Source organism: Artemia sp. Qi Xiang Cuo, chromosome 1 (assembly GCF_049724085.1).
Source record: "Artemia sp. Qi Xiang Cuo chromosome 1, ASM4972408v1, whole genome shotgun sequence".
In the NCBI taxonomy this organism is placed as follows: domain Eukaryota; kingdom Metazoa; phylum Arthropoda; class Branchiopoda; order Anostraca; family Artemiidae; genus Artemia; species Artemia sp. Qi Xiang Cuo.
The window spans coordinates 18,410,308-18,430,242 of NC_142794.1; the positions used below are offsets into that span (position 1 = coordinate 18,410,308).

The 19,935-nt window shown below is 36.1% G+C and overlaps 1 protein-coding gene across 2 annotated transcripts in view; it reads right to left on the bottom strand.

Moving 5' to 3' along the window:
• The window catches only part of Dab (DAB adaptor protein), a 103,746-nt gene that overhangs the window by 47,148 nt on the left and 36,663 nt on the right, over window positions 1–19,935 (bottom strand). For both annotated transcript variants that reach the window (XM_089093931.1, XM_089093939.1), the window contains exon 2: window positions 13,541–13,717. In XM_089093931.1, coding sequence (XP_088950057.1) covers window positions 13,541–13,667 — 127 coding nt within the window. In that variant the 5' untranslated portion in view covers window positions 13,668–13,717. The remainder of the gene's footprint in view (window positions 1–13,540; window positions 13,718–19,935) is intronic.

A 19,935-nucleotide genomic window follows, 5' to 3' on the forward strand; every position in this document is an offset into this window, starting at 1 on the left:
TAAGTACATTACACGAAATAGCTAGCTGTTGCTATTAGAAGAGCATTCGAGTCTTTTTTGTTCATACTATTAGTAATTTCAATTAGGCATTAGCTTCAAGGTCATGTACGTAAATATTTCATTTACAGGAAATAGACCATGCGACTTACTTTTTGGGTGTGGGGGGGGGGGGGAATGTATGAATGTTTCTTCTAGCTATAATTCGGACTCATATGGATAAGTTTCATATGCTGAGCTATTATCTTATAAAGTTTTTTTGCTAATAAGTGCATTACACAAAATAGTTAGCAGTTGCTATCAGAAGAGCATACCAGTCTTTTTTGCTCATATTACTAGTAATTTCACTTAGGGATGAAAAGATTTATCTTCAAGATCAAAGATTAGCTAGTATATTGCCTTAGACCTTGCGACTTACGTTTTTACTGTGAGGGGGGGGGGATGTATGAATGCTTCTTCTGGCTATAATTCGGATATGGAGCTGTTTGGCATACAGAGCTATTCTTCTAAACTTTGTTTGTTAATAAGTACATTACACGAAATAGTTAGCAGTTGTTATCAGAAGAGCATGCCAGTCTTTTTTGTTCATGTTATTAGTAATTTCACTTGGATATGAAAAGATATTTATCTTCAAGGTCATGTGCGTAAATTCCTGAGTTCATGTATGTACTAATGAGTAAACTGTGCAGTTTCAAAGTATAAGTATCCGTTACTCGCCAAATGCTTGAATATTAGAGCGTTTTTTTTTGTTTTGTTTTTTTGTTGTTTTTTTTTGGACGAATGAAAACAATAAAATTGCAAGTTTCAAGGTCATCAGCGATGAGCCCAACTGTATAGCGATGGCACTCATAATCAGTGTCCTCAATTACACTAGGATGCGCGTTAATTGTTTATATTCTTTGCGAATCTTGTTTTCTAACAGCAAAGAAAACATTATTTTTTCGAAGTTCGAAGACTAGCACTCCCCCCCCCGGCCTAGTATATAACGCCCATATTCGTAGTCAGCGCTATCGATTACTCTATATTCCGTTGTCAAACCTTCTGCTGCACACTGATCACCCCCCTGTCACATGTTTGGTGAGTGGCTCCCTGACTATACCTACAGAGACCAGACTAATCCCTCGATAATTACCACACTCACTTTTATCACCTTTCTTATAAAGTGGCTTAATTAATGTTTTCCTAAAATCGTTAGGTGCTTCCCCTTTTTCAAAAATCATATTCATAATCTTCAGTAGCTTATTTCTAACCTCAGAGCCACCATATTTAAGTAACTCATTTACCACCTATCAGCACCTGGAGCCTTATTATTCTTTAATCCTTTTAGTACTGTCGCTAATTCTTCCTCATAAAACAAATATTCCTTCACATCCAAGGTACCACAAACTTTTTCAATTTTCCTCTATATCTTTTCCTGCAACACTATCTTGGTTAAGCAAATTCTCAAAAAGTTCGGCCCATCTCTCCTTAGTTTTTTCCTTATCGCTAATTGCGGCCCCATTCCTATCTTTAACTGGGCCAAATCCGGATTGACTACTCCCTCTCAATTTGTTAACATGCAAGTACAGTATTTTACTATTATGCCGTCTAGCTGCATCTTCCTCATCCTCGGCCATTTTATCCATAGCCTCCACTTAACACCTCCTTAGTTCATATTTTAATGCTTTCTCCACTTTCTTTACATTCCTTTTGTTTTCATATGATCTATCACTCAGATAATTCTTGCACAAGTCCTTTCTCCTTTCTATTAAACATAAAGCTTTTTCACTAATATTCTTAGCTGCAGTTCTAGTTTTCTTCCCTAAGACCCCTTCAGCAGCTTCACAAATTATTTTTCTAAAATTGTTCCAACCATCTTCCACATTATCAAATTTTAAACTCTCAAGTTTAGTATTCAACTGTTCCTGGAAAGTTTCTCTTAAATTCTCTAAAATATATCACATAACATTAGATATTGATCAGAAGGCTAAAAGGCCTTACAATACAACAAATAAAACGATTTATCATCAAATGTTTGAAATCCACAGACTTTACTAGGATTCTTGGGGGGGGGTCCAACAAGGGAAAGACGTACGTTTTGGCCATATTTCGGAGATTTAGACCAATCTGTATCTTCTTTGGCTACGACCCTCTCATTTAGGGAACCCGTGGGTATCAAACAGTTCGTGGTAACGAACCGTAAGTAAGGAGCGACCCGACTCAATATAAACCGAAACTCTAAAAACAGAATTTTGATACCAATAGATATATCAAAAGAATTAGATTTTTATGCTGATTTTAAATATACAAGTTTAATTAAGTTTATTCTTACCCATCAAAGGTTATGCACCAGAGAAAATTTGCCTGGTTTTCGAAAAAAGTGGTTAACACCCCCAAAATGTCATAGATTCTTAAAGAAAATCACCCCATCAGATTCAGCATATTCAAAACACTACTGTAGAGGTTTCAAGCTCATATCTGCAAAAATGTAGAATTTTGTATTTTTGCCAGAAGAAAGATCACGGTTTTGTGTTTATTTGTTTGCTTGTTGTTTTTCTTTTTAGTTCGTTTTCCCCACGGGTGACCATATCGACCCAGTGGGCCTAGAACATCGGGAGAGGGCTCATTACGGAAATTAAAAGTTCTAGTCCCCGTTTTAAGTGACCAAAAAATTGTATGGCAACTTGGCCCCCTCCTATGCCACTTTTTTCCCCAAAATCGTCCGATTAAAATTCTCAGATAGCTATTTTGTTCAACATAGTTGAAAGGCCCAATAACTATGTCTTTAGAGATAAAATGACCCCCCACAGCCCCTGGGAGGTCTTTAAGTTATAAAGTTTAGCCATTGTTTATGTATAGTATTTGTTATTGGGAAGTATGCATATATTTTTCGGTTGGGGGGAGGGTGAACTTTCTGCTTGGGGGATTTTGCACGGGGAGAATTTTCCATGGAGAAGGACATTTCCTGGGGTGAACTTTTCAGGGGAAACTTTATACTGGGGAATCAGCCAGAATTCCTATATGAAATTTCTTAATGTCTTACTTTCTCTTTACCGACTCATTTTTAAGCGGGGAGGTGTTAAGGGTGATCATTATTACGGTGACAAACTTTAATTAACTGCATAAAATATAGCCAATTAACTGCTTAAAATCTATATTTTTCTGGCATTAAGCATCAGATGTTTTATGGCAAAAAAGAACGCCATCGCCTAATTTTTGGGATATTGGCTTAGAAGTTTAATTATACCGCGCCAAAAAAAGAAAGATGATTATACATACCTGAGCTGTGGAAACAGCCAGGAGGCAAACATTAGTGCCGTTTCTAATTATCCAATAGAATATATAAGCTTAGAAACCATAAAACCGTCATTCCCACAAAGAATACTTACAAGTAAATTTGTTTGTATGTCTTTAGAAAAATACACAACTTTGGGTAGCCCCGGTAGTTCGATCGATACTTGTCAATCTGCATAATATTTCGAATAGAACTATGTGATTTAGTGGCATTGTACTCATTTAAAACTTTGGGGGACATTGTCCATCACAACTTAAATTACATGTTTTCTCTTGGTGATATATTTATATAAATGTTGCAACAGAAATTTTCATATTAACGTAAAGAATAATGTATTGGTTCATAGATGCATTAACTATAAACTGATCGAATTACAAAATACACTACCCTCCCCTAAAAATGCTTTTAGATCAAGTAAGAACCCATCAAAACATCAAATTACGTAAATTACTTCTCGTCATGGATAATTTTCTAAATTTTCAATTGTACATGCAATCCTTATTGTACAAGGAACGTATTGAATATTACTTTGTGATTTAGTGAAACTGAATACATTTTAAGATTTTTAAGAACATAGTTCAGTATAAATGAAATGTCTTCTCTAGGTATATATATATATATATATATATATATATATATATATATATATATATATATATATATATATATATATATATATATATATATATATATATATATATATATATATATATATATATATATATATATATACATATATATAATATTGTTACTCAGTAGTGGTTTGGCATTTGACCTTGGCGCCTTTGCTTGACTTTTGACTATAGTAAACTCTGTCAATGCTAATTTGTAATTGTTTTTTGTTTGTTTACTGGTGTAATGTTAGAACATGGGCAACTCTCATGCCTTCTCAAGACTAGAACGTAATTTGAACTTTACCGAAAAATATATATATATATATATATATATATATATATATATATATATATATATATATATATATATATATATATATATATATATATATATATATATATATGTATGTATATATATATATATATATATATATATATATATATATATATATATATATATATATATATATATATATATGTATATATAAATATATATAGTAGCGGGAGCCCAGCGGCAATTAATTGTTTATTATTTTCAATTTGTTTGGTTCCTTTTACCTCCGCTTGTCTTTCGTCATTATGAATTACATATCACTGAACCTTTGTTTTTTTAACAAATGTATGGCAGGCATTGATGACCTGATCCCAAACCATGGGTTTGGGACAGAAAACCTCAAACTCAAGCATCATCAAAATCATTTTTAATTTTGTCACGTTTTGCTTCTTTTTGTTCAGGTTGGTCTTAAATTTTATTTTTGAATTGCTCACATGCTTCGTGCCACATGTCTTCTAACGGCATGTGGTTTTGCTTATCATTTTCATTTGTGACTTGCTCACATGCTTGGTGTCGCATGTATTATAACCGCGTGTGGATTTGCTCTTCATTTTAACTTTTAGCAAGCCACCGCCACGTGTGTCTTTGCTCTTCATTTTCATTTTTGACACGTTTTTGGATTTTGATTACTTCAGACAATTTAGCAATAGCCTTTGGTATAGCTGCCCGTCAAGGTGTTGTCACAATTGATGGTGCAAATTTTCCTTTTTTAGGTCTACCTAAAGGCATTATATACCTGGTTACGTTCAAACTTATAGACCTTATTCATGTATCGAGTTGTTTTTATAAAAAAAAAAAAAAAAAAAACTAATTTCAAAGTTGTCAGGCATTTTACTAGTTTGACTTAAAAAAATAAAAATTATTCCTCCGGCACCATAAATATTTTCGAAGTTTACATAATAATTATAAGAATGGAAACTCAACAATCTTATTTATGCTATGCATTCAATAAGCTTCTTTTTTCATTATATGACTGCAACACGTCACAGCTAAAAACCTAATTCTAAAGTCTTGGCCTCTGTATCTAGATATCAAATCTCATCTTCAATGACAAATATAACAATATTTATTTGATTTTCATTTTATTATCAATTAATCTTTTTTGAGTTATCAATTTTTTTATAATCACTTAAAAAAACAATTATAAAATTATAATTAAGTATACTACAATTACTACTAACAACTCACCACAGCACCAAGCCACCTGAGGCCAACACAGCTATGCACGCTCCTCCTCCAATCAAAGCCTCCCTCTTTACACCCTCCCAGGAAGTTCCCATTTCCTTTAAGTCTTTCCTTATGACATTCTTCCACCCCAAACGAGGACGATAATTTAAATATAATTACAAAAACGATAATTTAAATATAATTACAAAAACAAATAATTATAATCAAGAAAGTTTTTTCATTATCAATAAAATGTGACAAATGTACCAATCAAGAAGATTATTTTCTCACTGTATTTGTTATCAAACAGTTCGTGGTAACGAACTGTAAGTAAGGAGCGACCCGGCTCAATAGTAAAAGAAACTCTAAAAAACTGAATTTTGATACCAGTAGATACATCAAAAGAATTGGATTTTTATTCTGATTTTAAATATATAAGTTTAGTCTAACCCATCAAAAATTTACGAGCCTCAAAAAATTTGCCTTATTTTCGAAAAAAGGGGGAAACACCCCCTAAAAGTGATAAAAGCTTAATAAAAATCAAACCATCAGATTCAACGTAACAGAAAACCTACTGTAGATATTTCAAGCTCCTATCTACAAAAATGTGGAATTTTGTATTTTTTGCCAGAAAAAAAAAATCACGGATGCTTGTTTATTTGTTGTTTTTTCCAGTGGTGATTGTATCGAACCAATAACCCTAGAAGATCGGGAGAGGGCTCATTCAAACGGAACTTAAAAGTTCTAGTGCCCTTTTCGAGTGACCAAAAAGATTGGAGGGCAACTTGGCCCCCTCCCATGCTTATTGGTTCTCCAAAGTCACCCAATCAAAATTTTGAGATAGCCATTTTGTTCAGCATAGCCTAAAATCTAATAAATAGGTCTTTGAGGATGACTTAGTCCCCCACAGTTACCAGGGGAAGGGCTGCAAGTTATGAACTTTGCCCATTATTTACATATAGTATTGGTTATTGGGAAGTATACAGACGTTTTCAGAAGGAATTTTTTTCTGGTGGGCGGAAGCTCGGAGGAGGGGTTTACGTGGAAGGATCTTTCCATGAAGGATGTTTCCTTGAAAGAAGGGACATTTCTATGAAGGGGGCGCCAGATTTCCCAGCATTATTTAAAAAACGATCAGAAATTAAATTAAAAAAAAACAAGTTTTTTCAACTGAAAGTATGGAGTGACATTAAAACTTAAAACGGACAAAAGTTATTACGCATATGAGGGGTTCTCTCCCTAGTCAATACCTCGCTCTTTACGCGAAAGTTTGTTTGGTACTTTTAAAAAAGCTATCTCTTCTAATAAAAACGGCCTTTGTGATTCAGGGATTTATGATTCGAACAAAATTCGAACTTTAGCGTAAAGAGCAAGGTATTGACTAGGGAGCGAACCCCCTTATATACATAATAATTTCTGTTCGTTTTAAGTTTTAATGTTGCTCCTTACTTTCTGTTGAAAAAACTTGTTTTTTTATTTAATCTGCGCTTAAAGGGGGCATTTGTTTGAATGTCTGGCTGGTTTTCAATGCCTAAACAAGTCTTTAGGCCTGTAAATCTTTCTAGACCATGAGTCATGAGTATGTTGCTTAATCTAATTGCACTAATATTCATTAATGTTATTTATTAGCTAACACGTCATAAAAAGAACGAGCATAAAGAAAAGAAAAAAAAGAAAGAAAATTACAATAAACAAACAAGAACAAACAATTGCAAAACACAAGAATTAATACTGAAAACCTAGGCTAAAATGGTTCAGCTTCGATAAACGACCATTATATATAGATACTTCCTTTTCTATAGAGATAACAGGGTCAGTTAAGTCGAATTTCCTGAAAAGGTAAGAACTGTGGGTCCGTTGGGAGAAAAATGGAATAAATTTCTCAAAAACAAAAACTGAGCGGAGTTTTAAGTTATCTGAATTCGTAAAATTTTCCGAAATGGTGGTATGTATAAGTAATGAGGTAGAGCGACATATTCAAGAAGTTTTGAAAGAAGACAGTGGTTGAAGCAGCTTATCTGTGACGGAAGATGCATAAAATAGCAGAACACGACGTTCAATACGAGCTATTAGGAGTTGCCACGTATGTTTTATTGAGGAGACAACGGGGGGACCAAAGTAATCAGGCCCAGATTTGCCAATAGGCCCACTAGGCCCGGGCCTAGGGGTGCACAATGCCAGGGGGTGCAATAAATTATCACTCAGTGATTATTTTTCTTAACGAAACTGGACTGATGGGATTTATCATCAAAGTGTCAGGTGCATTCTGCCGCCCCACTGCCTATTCACAGAAAAGTGATTTTAAAACAACACAGGAAATCCGTGGGAACTTATAAACTCTCAGACGTCTCCCAAGAATGGGAGCTGAGAGTTCGGTATCACCTCTCTCTTAGTCTCTCTCATTAATTTTGGCTCATCAGTTGCTTTCTGTTCAGTGCGTCACTAGGTCGCTGGATGGTGCAAATCAAATTCAGAATATGGTCTACAGAGCTGACAAGAGACATATTTAGACCGGCGAGGATATAAGACGTGGGGGCAGTAAACTGGACATCAAGAATTCCATTGATTATAGTCTACTGATAAAAGATATTTCGCCATACCAAATATATTGGCCAACAAAAAAAAAACTTTATCAAACTAGGCATATTTTTAAAATTTTCTTTAGTAACATATATAGCAATCATGTTTCTTTCGTGCCATTACTGCCGGGTTTTTCTCAAGTATGTGCTTACTGCTTCCCTCAACAACCTTTCTTATTGCGAAAAGGGTGTCAGCAGTATGTTCATTGCCCCTTATAATATAGTAAGCACAAAGACAATTTCTCGCAAGACACTGTCCAGTTAAAAAACAAATGTAGATAACCTGTATTATAATTTAACGCTAACAGCACTCCCCAGTCGCGCCATCAAATTTTAGCCAAGATAAAAAAAAGGGTTTGGAACCCCTCCCCAGCCTTCAATACGAAAATGCAAACGGAAATATTTTATCTTTGATCTCCCAGGGTTTATTAAAATATGCTCGAATACAGAAATTAATTCTTTTAATCCCCAGTGAACAAGAATAAGAACCCATCTAGTCTGGTCAGAGCCATGGCCCAAAGTCGGTTGGGAACCCCTGATTTAAACTGTAGCAAAGATGCACTCGAAAGGGACGAGAAAGTTGTTTTAAATGAGGCATGCCGCAAGTCATCCCAAAGTTCTTAAATAAATGCAAAGAGGAATAACCAGCTCTTGCGATTCTTAGCCAAACAAAATGAGTCCCAAAGGAGGAGGTCAAGTCGCCTGACAGAACTACTCGATTTAAAAACTGATTGCTTATTCTGTTCGAGCAGAGAGGTTTCCGAGAAGACTCACAAGAAGGATAACAGCTTTCTCGTTGTACAACAGAGTTTAGTGGATCGCTGGAGGCAGTTTTTCAAGAGCAAATGATCACTGGTCACTATAGTTCACGGCCAAATTCTAACAGCAAATTTGGACCTGCATGCAGTATCTGCATACTTTGCACCTGGCAAAAACGTCCCTTTGAAAGATAAAGGGAATCAAGGTTGGGGATATATAATCAATATAAAAAACAATTATATAATTACAATTAAGTACATAATTATACTACTACTACTACTACTAAGAGCTCACCGCATCACCAAGCCACCTGAGGCCAACACAGCTATGCACGCTTCTCCTACATCCCAATCTATTCAAAGTCTCCCTCTTTACACCCTCCCAGGAAGTTTCCATTTCCTTTAAATCTTTACTTATGACATCCTCCTACCCCAAACGAGGACGATAATTAAAATATAATTACAAAAACAAATAATTACGATCAAGAAACTTTTTTATATCATAGGCAGCGCAATAGCGCTGCCTAAGTAAAGAACGACGTTGGCACAGTGGATTCTTTTTTTTTTCCCTTTAGACCAGGGCACTTCTTATCGAATGAGTTGTCGTAGAAACTTGGAAAAGGGCTCATTCGATTGGAAATTGGAATGTCTAGTGCCCTCTTTAATAGCCGAAAGTGATTTCCATGCCCACCATTTCCCCAAACACATCCAATCAAAATCTTGAGACAGCCATTTTGTTCAACATAGTTAAAAGATCTGGAAATTATGTTTTTGAGGAAGAAACTCCCCCCCCCCCACAGTCCTCAGGGTACGGGTTGTAAGTTATGCCCAGGGGGATATAAGATTTTTATAGAAAACGTTGTCGTATAAACTTCAAAAAGGGCTCATTCGATTGGAAATTCAAACGGCGAGTGGCCTTTTTAATACTCGTAAGTGATTGAAGGGCAACTAACCCCCCTCTCACCCCACCATTTTCCCAAACACATCCAATCAAAATTTTGGGATACATATTTTGTTCAACGTAGTAGAAAGATCCGGAAATTATGTTTTTCAGGAGGACACTCCCCCACAGCCCTCAGGGCAATGGTTGTGAGTTATGCCCTGGGGGCATATAAGGTTAATCAAAATTTGAGATAGACATTTTGTCCAACGTAGTTGAAAGGTCCAGAAATTATGTCTTTGGGGATAACACTTCCTGAAAACCCCTCAGGGCAAGGGTTGTACGTTATGCCCTGGGGGTATATAAGGTTTTTATAGAAGGTGTTGCTGTAAAAACTTCAAAAAGGGCTCACTTGATTGGAAATTGAAAGGGCTAGTGCCCTTTTTAATAGTTGAAAGTAATTGGAGCTCTCACGCCCACCATTTCCCCAAACACATGCAATCAAAATTTTGAGATATCCATTTTGTTCAACGTAGTTGAAAGTTCTGGAAATTAGGTCTTCGAGGTTGACAACCACCTCAGAGCCCTCAGGGCACGGGTTGTAAGTTATGCCCTGAGGGAATATAAGGTTTTTTTTATAGAAAGTGTTGTCGTAGAAACTTCAAAAAAAGCTCATTTGATTGGAAATTGAAAGGGCTAGGGCATTTTTATGGAAGTCAAAAGTGATTGGAGAGCAACTAACTCCCCTCTCGCGCCCAAAATTTCCCCAAATACATCCAATCAAAATTACATCCAAAAAGGGAAAGGGTTGTAAGTTATGCCCTGGGGCATATAAGGTTTTCATAGAAAGTGTTGTCGTAGAAACTTCAAAAAGGACTCATTCGATTGGAAATTCAAAGGACTAGAGGCCTTTGCGCTAGGCCTAAGCAAGTCTTTGGGCCTGAAAGTATTTCTGGACCATGAGTCATGTGTATGCTGTGTAAGCTAATTGCACCAATATTTATTAATATTATTTATTAGGTAACCCTTGATACAAAAAAAAAAGAGAAAAAGCATAGAGCCCAGCGCATAAAAAAAAGAAAAAAAGAAAGAAAAATTACAATAAACACAAGAACAAACAATGGCAAAACACAACAAGTACTTCAATAAGTTATTGGTTTAGTACTGAAGACCTAGATTAAGATGGTTCAGCTTCCATACACGACCATTACATACAGACACTTCCTTTTCTAGAGAGAAAAAAGGGTCAGCTAAGTTGAATTTCCTGACAAGGTAAGAACTGCGTGGTGGGAGGCACAAGGTGGGGGTAACAGAAGATTAAAAAAAAAAAAAAAACTGAGCGGAGCTTTAAGTTATCTGAATTTGTAAAATTTTCCAAAATGGTGGTATGTATAAGTAATGGGGTAGAGCGACATATTTAAAAAGTTTCGAATGCAGACAGTGGTTGGAGCAGCTTATCTGTGACGAAAGATGCATAAAATAGCATAACACGACGTTCAATACGAGCTATTAGGAGTTGCCACGTATGTTTTATTGAGGAGACAACGGGAAGACCAAAGTAATCAGGCCCAGATTTGGCAATAGGCCCACTTAGCCCGGGTCTAGGGATGCACAATGCAAGGGGGTGCAATAAATTATCACTCCGTTATTTTTTCTTAACAAAACTGGACTGATGGGATTTATCATCAAAGTGTCAGGTGCATTCTGCCGCCCCGCTGCCTATTCACAGAAAAGTGATTTTAAAACAACACAGGAATACCGTGGCCACTTATAAACTGTCAGATGTCTCCCAAGAATGGGAGCATAAGTTCAGTATCACCTCTCTCTTTAGTCTCGTTCATTAATTTTGGCTCATCAGGTGCTTTCTGTTCAGTGCGTCAATTATCCCTGACTTTTTGGGAATTACCCCACGAATTTCGTAAAAATGGAGCAGCAAGATCGCTTGGGCCCAGAGGCGTCAAAGCTTTAAATTAGGCCCTGAAGGTAAGTGATGTGGTCATTGGCTTGATCATTCTGTTCCCGAGAGAAATATTGCTTCCAATATTTAATAGCGCAAACAAAATGAGTCCCAGAGGAGGAGATCAACCCACCTGACAAAACTACTCGATTTAACGACTGATTGCTAATTCCGAGAGTGAGATGCTAGTGGCAGTTTTTCAAGAGCAAAATGATCACTGGTCTGCAATAGTTGACGGCCGAATTCTAGCAGTAAATTTGAATCTGCATGCAGCATCTGCTTACCTTGTATCTAGAAAAAGCCTCCCTTTGAAACGAAAATGGAATGGAGGTTGGAGAGCAAACATGAATCGAAAGCAAGCATTTGAAGAGGTGATGCGGTTTTTTGAAGCAATTGTTAACTAACAGTTAAATAGTTCGTGATTTGGTCAACATGACAGTTGAGTTTCTTGGAGCCTGTGCATAGCGAAGTTTACAAAAATAAACCTATCAAGGACAGGTTTGGCAATAGAGTAATGATTGCAAAGACCTACAGTAAAGATGGTGTTCTTACATCAAGGCCCACTGCTCATGCTATACTGCGAAACTTTTAAGCACTATCAAATGATAGCAACGAAAATCAGAAGAGAATAAACATTATTAGTGCAGCTGATGAGTGGTTGAAAGCGACATAAAATGTATTATCTAACATATAACTGAGTAAATCAAGAAAGACGACCTGAAAGATGTCAAAGAAAACTGAAACTAACTCTGAAATGCATCCTGAAGAACTTGTTTGTGGCAAAGATACTAAGCTAAACATTGCTACCAATGAGCAAAGCATCATGCAAGCCAATCGACCTAGGGCTGTTAAAACTTCTCTTCAAGTAGGACATGCAGTGAAGGCTCATCATCAGCAAGGAAGGTGCCACCTAGTTGATACTCTCAACGCTATGGTTATATTTCATGCTACTACTGGCCCAGTTTATTTGAGTAAAATACTTCAGTGTCTGAAAACATTGAAATGCAGGTGTTGCAAGGTAAGCTCTGTGTCCATCATGCTGCTGACAGTGCAGATTACAACGTAAGAAAAATCAATGGACACAACATCATCCCCGCTATGGGATTGTTATTTGCAGTTACGCCATGTCTTTGGTTGTCACAAGCGCTTCAAAACCAAAAACATTTAGCACAAAAGATACTGAAGGCAGGAGAAACACCTACTCTTTACTAAAGAACTTCAAGTAACAAGCCTTCCGCCATATATAAGGAACCAACAGGAGTTTTTGCGCCAGACCCTTTGCGCAATTTGATTTTGTACAAACATAGAAAATTCTTTTTGCCTAAAAGGTTAATGACTTTTTATTTTGGTTCAGTGAAAGTTTGACTTATATATATGTTTGAAAAATAGATCCATAAATGCAGCATCACATGGCATTTTACTGTAATAAGACCAAATGCTTTCAGTGAAACTGTAAAAAAATTTTCTTGGTGTATTTTTCAGGCTTGAAATCTTATTGATTTAAGTTGAGAAAAAAGTAGGGGCCACTCTTCACCAATGTGTTGTTTCCTTGACTATTCTGCATTCAACATTGTTTAACGTGTTGGTAGGATTATTTGACTTAGTTTTATAATTTTCACATTGTAAAAGCACAATTTTTCTGTGCATAAGACATTATTTTTAATATGCTTCTTAAACAAGTTTTTGTTTTTTTTCTTCGACATGCCAAAAGTCAATTTCATAAACCCAAAGCTTTAGGGGTAGCCTATCAAATATTCTGTCCAGAGGAAATGCTTTCAAAAGTGCATTTTTAGTCATAGTGAACACTATTTTTACAAGTTTAACAAATATTTCAAAGTGTTTTCTGCATGTACAATCCAACAATATACCTCGCAACCCAGGAAACAATTTAAAGAAATTTACATAAAAACTTGATAGAAATTTACATAAAAACTGCAAAAATAGGAACTAGCAACAATACTAAGTTGATTGCCTACTTGCCTTTTCTGGAAAGAACGTTTCTTCCTTTAAGAGCTAAATCTCTTTTGACACTTCCCATAGAAAGGCCCATGTGCTTCTTGCCATGTTTTTTTGAGGTTCCAGATCCCTCTTCTTCCCCATATTCCATGGTTCCAGGCCACCAAAACTGAGGCTCAATCACTGAATTTCTTCATTTTTCTGAAATGAAAAACGTTGAAAAAAATATAATAGCTTAGTAAAAGAGGATGTCCAAAGAAAGAACCTATAAGGAAAACAATTAAGCAAGTTAAAAGGGTTTTTTAAACTTAGATAAGGGCTAACCAGACAGATAAATATTCCAAATCACACAAAATTATTAAAAGAAGCTCATATTGGATATATGTAGTATCAAATGTACTAACAGTTAAATATCAAACATATTATGTACACATATATCAAACTTAATATTTTGGAAGTTCTGAGTTTGTTCATTTAACGAATTATTAAAAAATTACAAGTTTGTTTTAGAAGGCATTCTAATCTCAGCCCTGAGTTATTGTTTATTGTTATTGTTATTGTAATGTATTTATTGTTTATTGTTAAATAAACAATTATTGTTTATTTAACAATAAATTTGCAACAAAACAACTACAAAAGTCTCCCCTATAAAGCTTCAAGACCAGGAAGGAAAAGGGGAGGAAAAAAAATGTAGGCTTACCAAAAAAAAATACGAAAAAAAAAACTAAATGCAATCCCTTACCTAAAAAATCTCAGAAACCGTGATCAGACAGTTTGTTGTAACAAGCTATAGGTAAAGAGTTACCCTTGTCAATAAAAACCAAAACTTTCAAAAATAAAGTACCAGCAGTATTTTTTATCCTTAAACTGCTGGGATCAGGTGATTTGTCTGTTGCACTTCTCATGGGTCCTGTCTACTGCAAAATCTTTAAAGCTTGTAAAGCCGAATATTTGCCTATTTTTTCCAAGAGTTATGGCTGGTAACAACCGGGTGCGTTCTAGCCCAGTAGAAGGACGGGACAAGTGTTCGTCTTGTGTGGTTAATTTAAGCGAGGAATCAAGCGCTATGAATTGTGATGACTGTGATTGCTGGCTATGTATTGAATGTCTTGAGATCTCGGAACCAGAATACATCTTACTTACAAAAATGACTCGTCTTATGGGTTGTAAATAGAAATTGTCAAAGTGCAAGGGAAACACCCAAGCGAGCAATGTTAGTGCCTCCAAGATTGCGCGAGTTGTTGATGCGTCTATTGAGAACTCTCTTAATGGTTTTGAGAATGCAGTAAAGACCATGAATGTTTAGATTAAGGAGGCCGTTAAGGACTCTTTTGCTAGCTTTAAAGACGAACTTAAAGCGAAAACTGACACTCAGTTTAAGGCAGTAGAATACAGGATTCGTACTCTTGAACAATCCTCAGGAATGGCAAAGGACAATAACGCTTTAAAAGATTTAGTGATCGCCGAAGTAGCTACATTAAGAAAAGCTTTAGATGAACAGTTCGAAAATCGCGTAAAAGCAATGATTGCCGAGGATCGTGAAAGACAAAAAAAACAATAAAAACTCAATATAATGGTCTTCGGAGTTCCTCCACAAAGTGATGATGTCCAATTTGTACATGATTATTTGGCTAATGATTACGGATTCTCTGATGTTACTGCCCTGAATGTTCGCAGACTAGGGAACGCAACAACCGCGCCAAGGACCAGTACTCCACGACCTATCCCGATTATCTTCTCAATGGCTAATTTCAAAATAAAGAAGCTAATCCTTCAGAAATCTTTTGAAAGAAAGGGTGCCATTCAATTTAGCAACGATGCGTCAAAGCAAGATCGTGAAAAAAGACAAATATTGTATAAAGAACTGCATAAGAGAAGATCGAATTAGGAAGTGGACATAGTAATCAGAGGAAATACGATTGTGTCAAAAAACATCCAGACCCTTGCAACGCGTCAGTCGCCATTGCAAGAGAGGGTCATGGAATCATAGATATATTTGGTACCCCTTTAATACTTGTAAATAGTTCTATACGTAGTGTTTCATTTGTGAAAATACTAGTGAAGTTGGCTCTACAAAATCTACAGAAACTGAATTGTATGTTAGTGCTATTAGATAATAGAAATTATAAACCCATATTGGATACCATTTCTTTTAAATCATGTGATTCTGGATCTAGTGAAGCTAATGCTGACAATACTATTATTGAGTGACTTATTGTACTATATAGTAATGTAGACTGTAGTACTATGAAGATGAATGAAATTAAGTCGGTGATGTCAACGAGGCACGAAGTAAGTGTTTTTACCTTCACTGAGATGAAACCAAAACATACTACATTTGCTCTTACTGATATACAAGTACCTGAGTTTGAGCTATTCACCAATCTGTCAAAGCCATATGGTAGAGGGATAGCAGTATATGTCTTCTTTTAGAGAAGTCCCAGCTCCCCTTGTCAGTCAAGTTCCCTTCTAGCAATTGCATATTCTATTAATAGTGTGATGAAGCAATATTATAAGAATGTTCTTATTGTTGGAAATTTTAGTTTACTGGAACTACAGTGGATTGATAGGTTTGCTGTCACAGAAGGGGTTGGAACCACTATTGACCCACTTCTAGAGTGCCTTCATGAACATTTGCTACATCAAGCAATTTTATTTTCCAACCAGGTATAGAAGTGTGCAGTTCCCAACCCTACTAGACCTTTTGTTTATTAATGACCACAGAACAATTATTAGTGTCGATTCAGAACCACCATTCAGAGCGAGTGACCATGTTGCAATCACTTGTAGGCTTAGGAAAATAGCCATTCATCTCATTGAATCGCCTTGTTTTACCTTACTTTTTATCAGTCCTGGTTGAACTTTGCTGAGCTAAGGATGCTAGTCCTGCTTTGAAAAATTTTAAATTTTTGGTTTTATTGGTTGCATATTGTTGTGAGTCTTTTTTCTTTTACATATTTTTGTCTTGCTGAGGACAGCCCTTGGACATAGGGCCGAAATATTCATTTAAATTATCTCCACTGTCTTGCAACTAGATTTCCCTATTGTTCTTTGTGCTTTTGTTGTTTGTGTAGGCTTAGGTTGTACCCACAAAAGAATAATTGGATTAAGCATGTGCTTAGCCTAAAAATTACAACCAGGTCAGACAGGAGTTGGCACACCAGGATTGGTCATTCATTGATGTTAAAAATATGGAGGAGGCTCGAAATCAAAGGAATTTTAATTAAAGCAACCAAAAAACATACAGTAATTTCCTGGAAAAGAAGACCCAAAATCCTACCATTTATCACTCGTGATGTCAAGCAAGCTGTGAGTAAAAAGAAGAAGTATTGGAGCAAATACACAAGTTACCTTTCCCATGAGAATTATGAAAAATTTAAAAAAGCTCGAAATAAAGTTAGGTATTTCACGAGAAAACATACAACAGAATATGATGAGGGATTGGCATTTGATTCAAAACTTAATTCTAAGAGATTTTAGAAGCATTCTTCAGCTAGGAAACCAGGGAGACACTCAGTTACGAACTACTTGTGAATTCCAATACAGTTAGTACCCCAAAAGACATAGCAGCTGAGTTGAGTAGACAATTTAAGTCAGTTGTTCATGCCTCCAGACGATGCCCCCTTACCAGAAGCACCAGAATATTCTATTGAGGAACCTATGCAAAAGATAAGGATGGTTGCATCTGATGTGGAGAGTCAACTGATGCTGCTTAATCCTAAAAAATCCGCTGGCGCTGATGAAGTTCACCTCTGAGTATTGAAAGAAGATCATGTGGAAATAGCCCTTCCCCTTATGAACTTGTTTCAGAAGTCTCTTGATGTTAAGCAGATTCCTCAGAATTGGCGGAACGCTAATGTTACACCTCTACACAAAGGGGGTAGCCGCAACAGCGTTTCTAATTATTGACCCATTAGTCTCACATCTGTAGCTGGTAAAATCTTAGAAGGAATCGCGAATAATCACATTATCAGAAACCTGACAACTAATGAGCTGCTCAGTGATAGTCAGCATGGCTTCAGACGTGGATGCTCGGTTGAGACTAACTTGATTGATGCGTATGATTGTATTACTGAGCATTTAGATCGATCAATCCCTGTCGACTTGGTTCTATTGGATTTTGCAAAAGCCTTCGATAAAGTATGTCACCGTCTACTAAGGACTAAGTTATTTGCAATTGGAATGCATAATGAAATCGTAGAGTGGGTGCTTCAGTTTCTTTCCGGGACAAAACAAAGGGTGAAAATATTTGGAAAAAATGGACACGCATTCTTTTCAGAAGAAGTGGAAGTATAAAGTGGAGTGCCTCAGGGAACATTGAACATAGGCTACATTGAACAGCAACAGCAACACTTTAAGAAATTTTAAAAATAAGTTTATTGTGAATTATTGTCTCGATTAATCAGTAGCTGTACTGAACCCCTCGTGCTCAAAATCCTTCTCAGGGCCATACTGTGGTGTTTCTTTTGTGGAAGTTTTCCCCACTGTAGAGTGCAGACGGTCTGATATCATATTATTATCCTTTCCTTTTTAGCTTAAAGCTTATTCAAAAAGGCAATGCAAAGAACTCCCCCTAAAAAAAAGGTACCTCCAGATCCCACCCCAAATACTAATGATATTGATCCATTTTTGCCCCATCCTGGCTGGTCAAGCTCCCTATCACAAAGCTCACATGAAAGCTCAAATTCTGAGAATAGGACAATTATCAGTGTTGGAGCAAATGTCACTATAGATGATAATGGCTTTCAAGAGGTCCTTTCTAGAAGCTCCAAAAAAAGGAAAAATACATCCCCAATCAAAAGTATTTCCCCTCCTCCTTTCCAAGATTATCCTTCCCAAAACTTAGGAATTTACCTCAAAATTTCTCCAAATACCCCCTTTGAAATAACAAAGATTACTACAATAAGGGTTGCAATTTTCAAAATGTTAAAATCAATGTTTTCTCTTAACATTCACCGTGATGGATCTTTGCTAATAGCTGTCCAAGATCAGAAATCAGCTGATATAATACTTAATCTAAAATCTCTTCTGAATACCCCAATTAACTCAACTAAATGGAACCCAAAACAATCCCCAACAAAAATAGTATATAATGTTCCCCTAGAAATACCAATTCAGGAGTTAAAAGAAGGGCTCTCAGATAGTGTTGGCAACATAGTCACTGTAGAATATGTCACTCAACTGGGTAAATCCAACTCTAATGCATTAAAAACAAGTAGATCTGTCCTATTTACACTGAAGGAAAAAATCAATATCCCAGAAAAGTTATTCCTATTTGGGCAAATCGAACCGCACAAGGAATCCAAGCCAAAGCCTACCCAGTGTCAGAAGTTTCTGAAACTGGGACACACAGCAAATAAATGCAATGAAATTCTCTTAGCCTGAAGTAATTGTAAAGGCTCCCATTCTAAGGAGTTGACAACTTGCAACAACACTCAGCCTACATGTATCAATTGTAAAGGCCCACATGAATCCACCAATAAATCATAATGCCCTGCATATAAGAAAAGAGCACTAACACTCTAAATAGCAACAGAGAAGGCCATTCCATACCCTTTTGCAGCTATGGACGCAAATGCTGCCCAATCGCACCAAATAAAACCTATATTGAAATCAGATAAAACTCCCAAGTCAAACACTCCCAATGCATCAAGTACTCCTTACAAAACACCATCCTTTAAGACCCCCAGCTCACATCTCCATCAGAAAGAATCACCAAGCCAACAAGCCTCCTTGCCTAGTGAGATGAGGTCGGCCTGGCACCCCCTCCCAACAAAAAACAAACCAGAAACACTACCAAGAATTAATCCCTTAACTGACAAACTGGATGCACAACCAAACATGCAACCCCCAAATATATACTTATTCATTCTAAGCTGCAATGCAGTTCAGGCCATGAATATACAACAACAACAGAAAACAAAAATCATTACTGAATTGGCAAAAATCTACATCCCTAATCATATGCTCATTCAAGCAAAATACGATCTTGCTCTACTATTAACAAAGCTGAACATTGATACACAGTCATATGAAAAATAAAACAATAACACAACACATATCAATACTCCAGTGGAACGTAAAATCACTTACAGAAAATAAGTTAAATGAACTAATATCTTTTATGAATAATAAATCCATCTATATTGCTTGCCTCAAGGAAATTCATTTAACCCAAAATCAACAAATTAAGTCGCTGGGATATACTATCCTGAGAAAAGTTACATCATCAGAGAGAAAAGGAGGTGGAGTAGCTTTATTAATTAATAATAAAATACAATTCTGTGGCATCAACTTTCCAAATTTTGTAAATGATGTTGATGCAATTAGTATCAGTGTTTGGCTGAATAATACAAAAACTTACATAATAAGCTTTTATAACCCTAATGGCCAAACTACAGATGCCATGGATTTCTTCA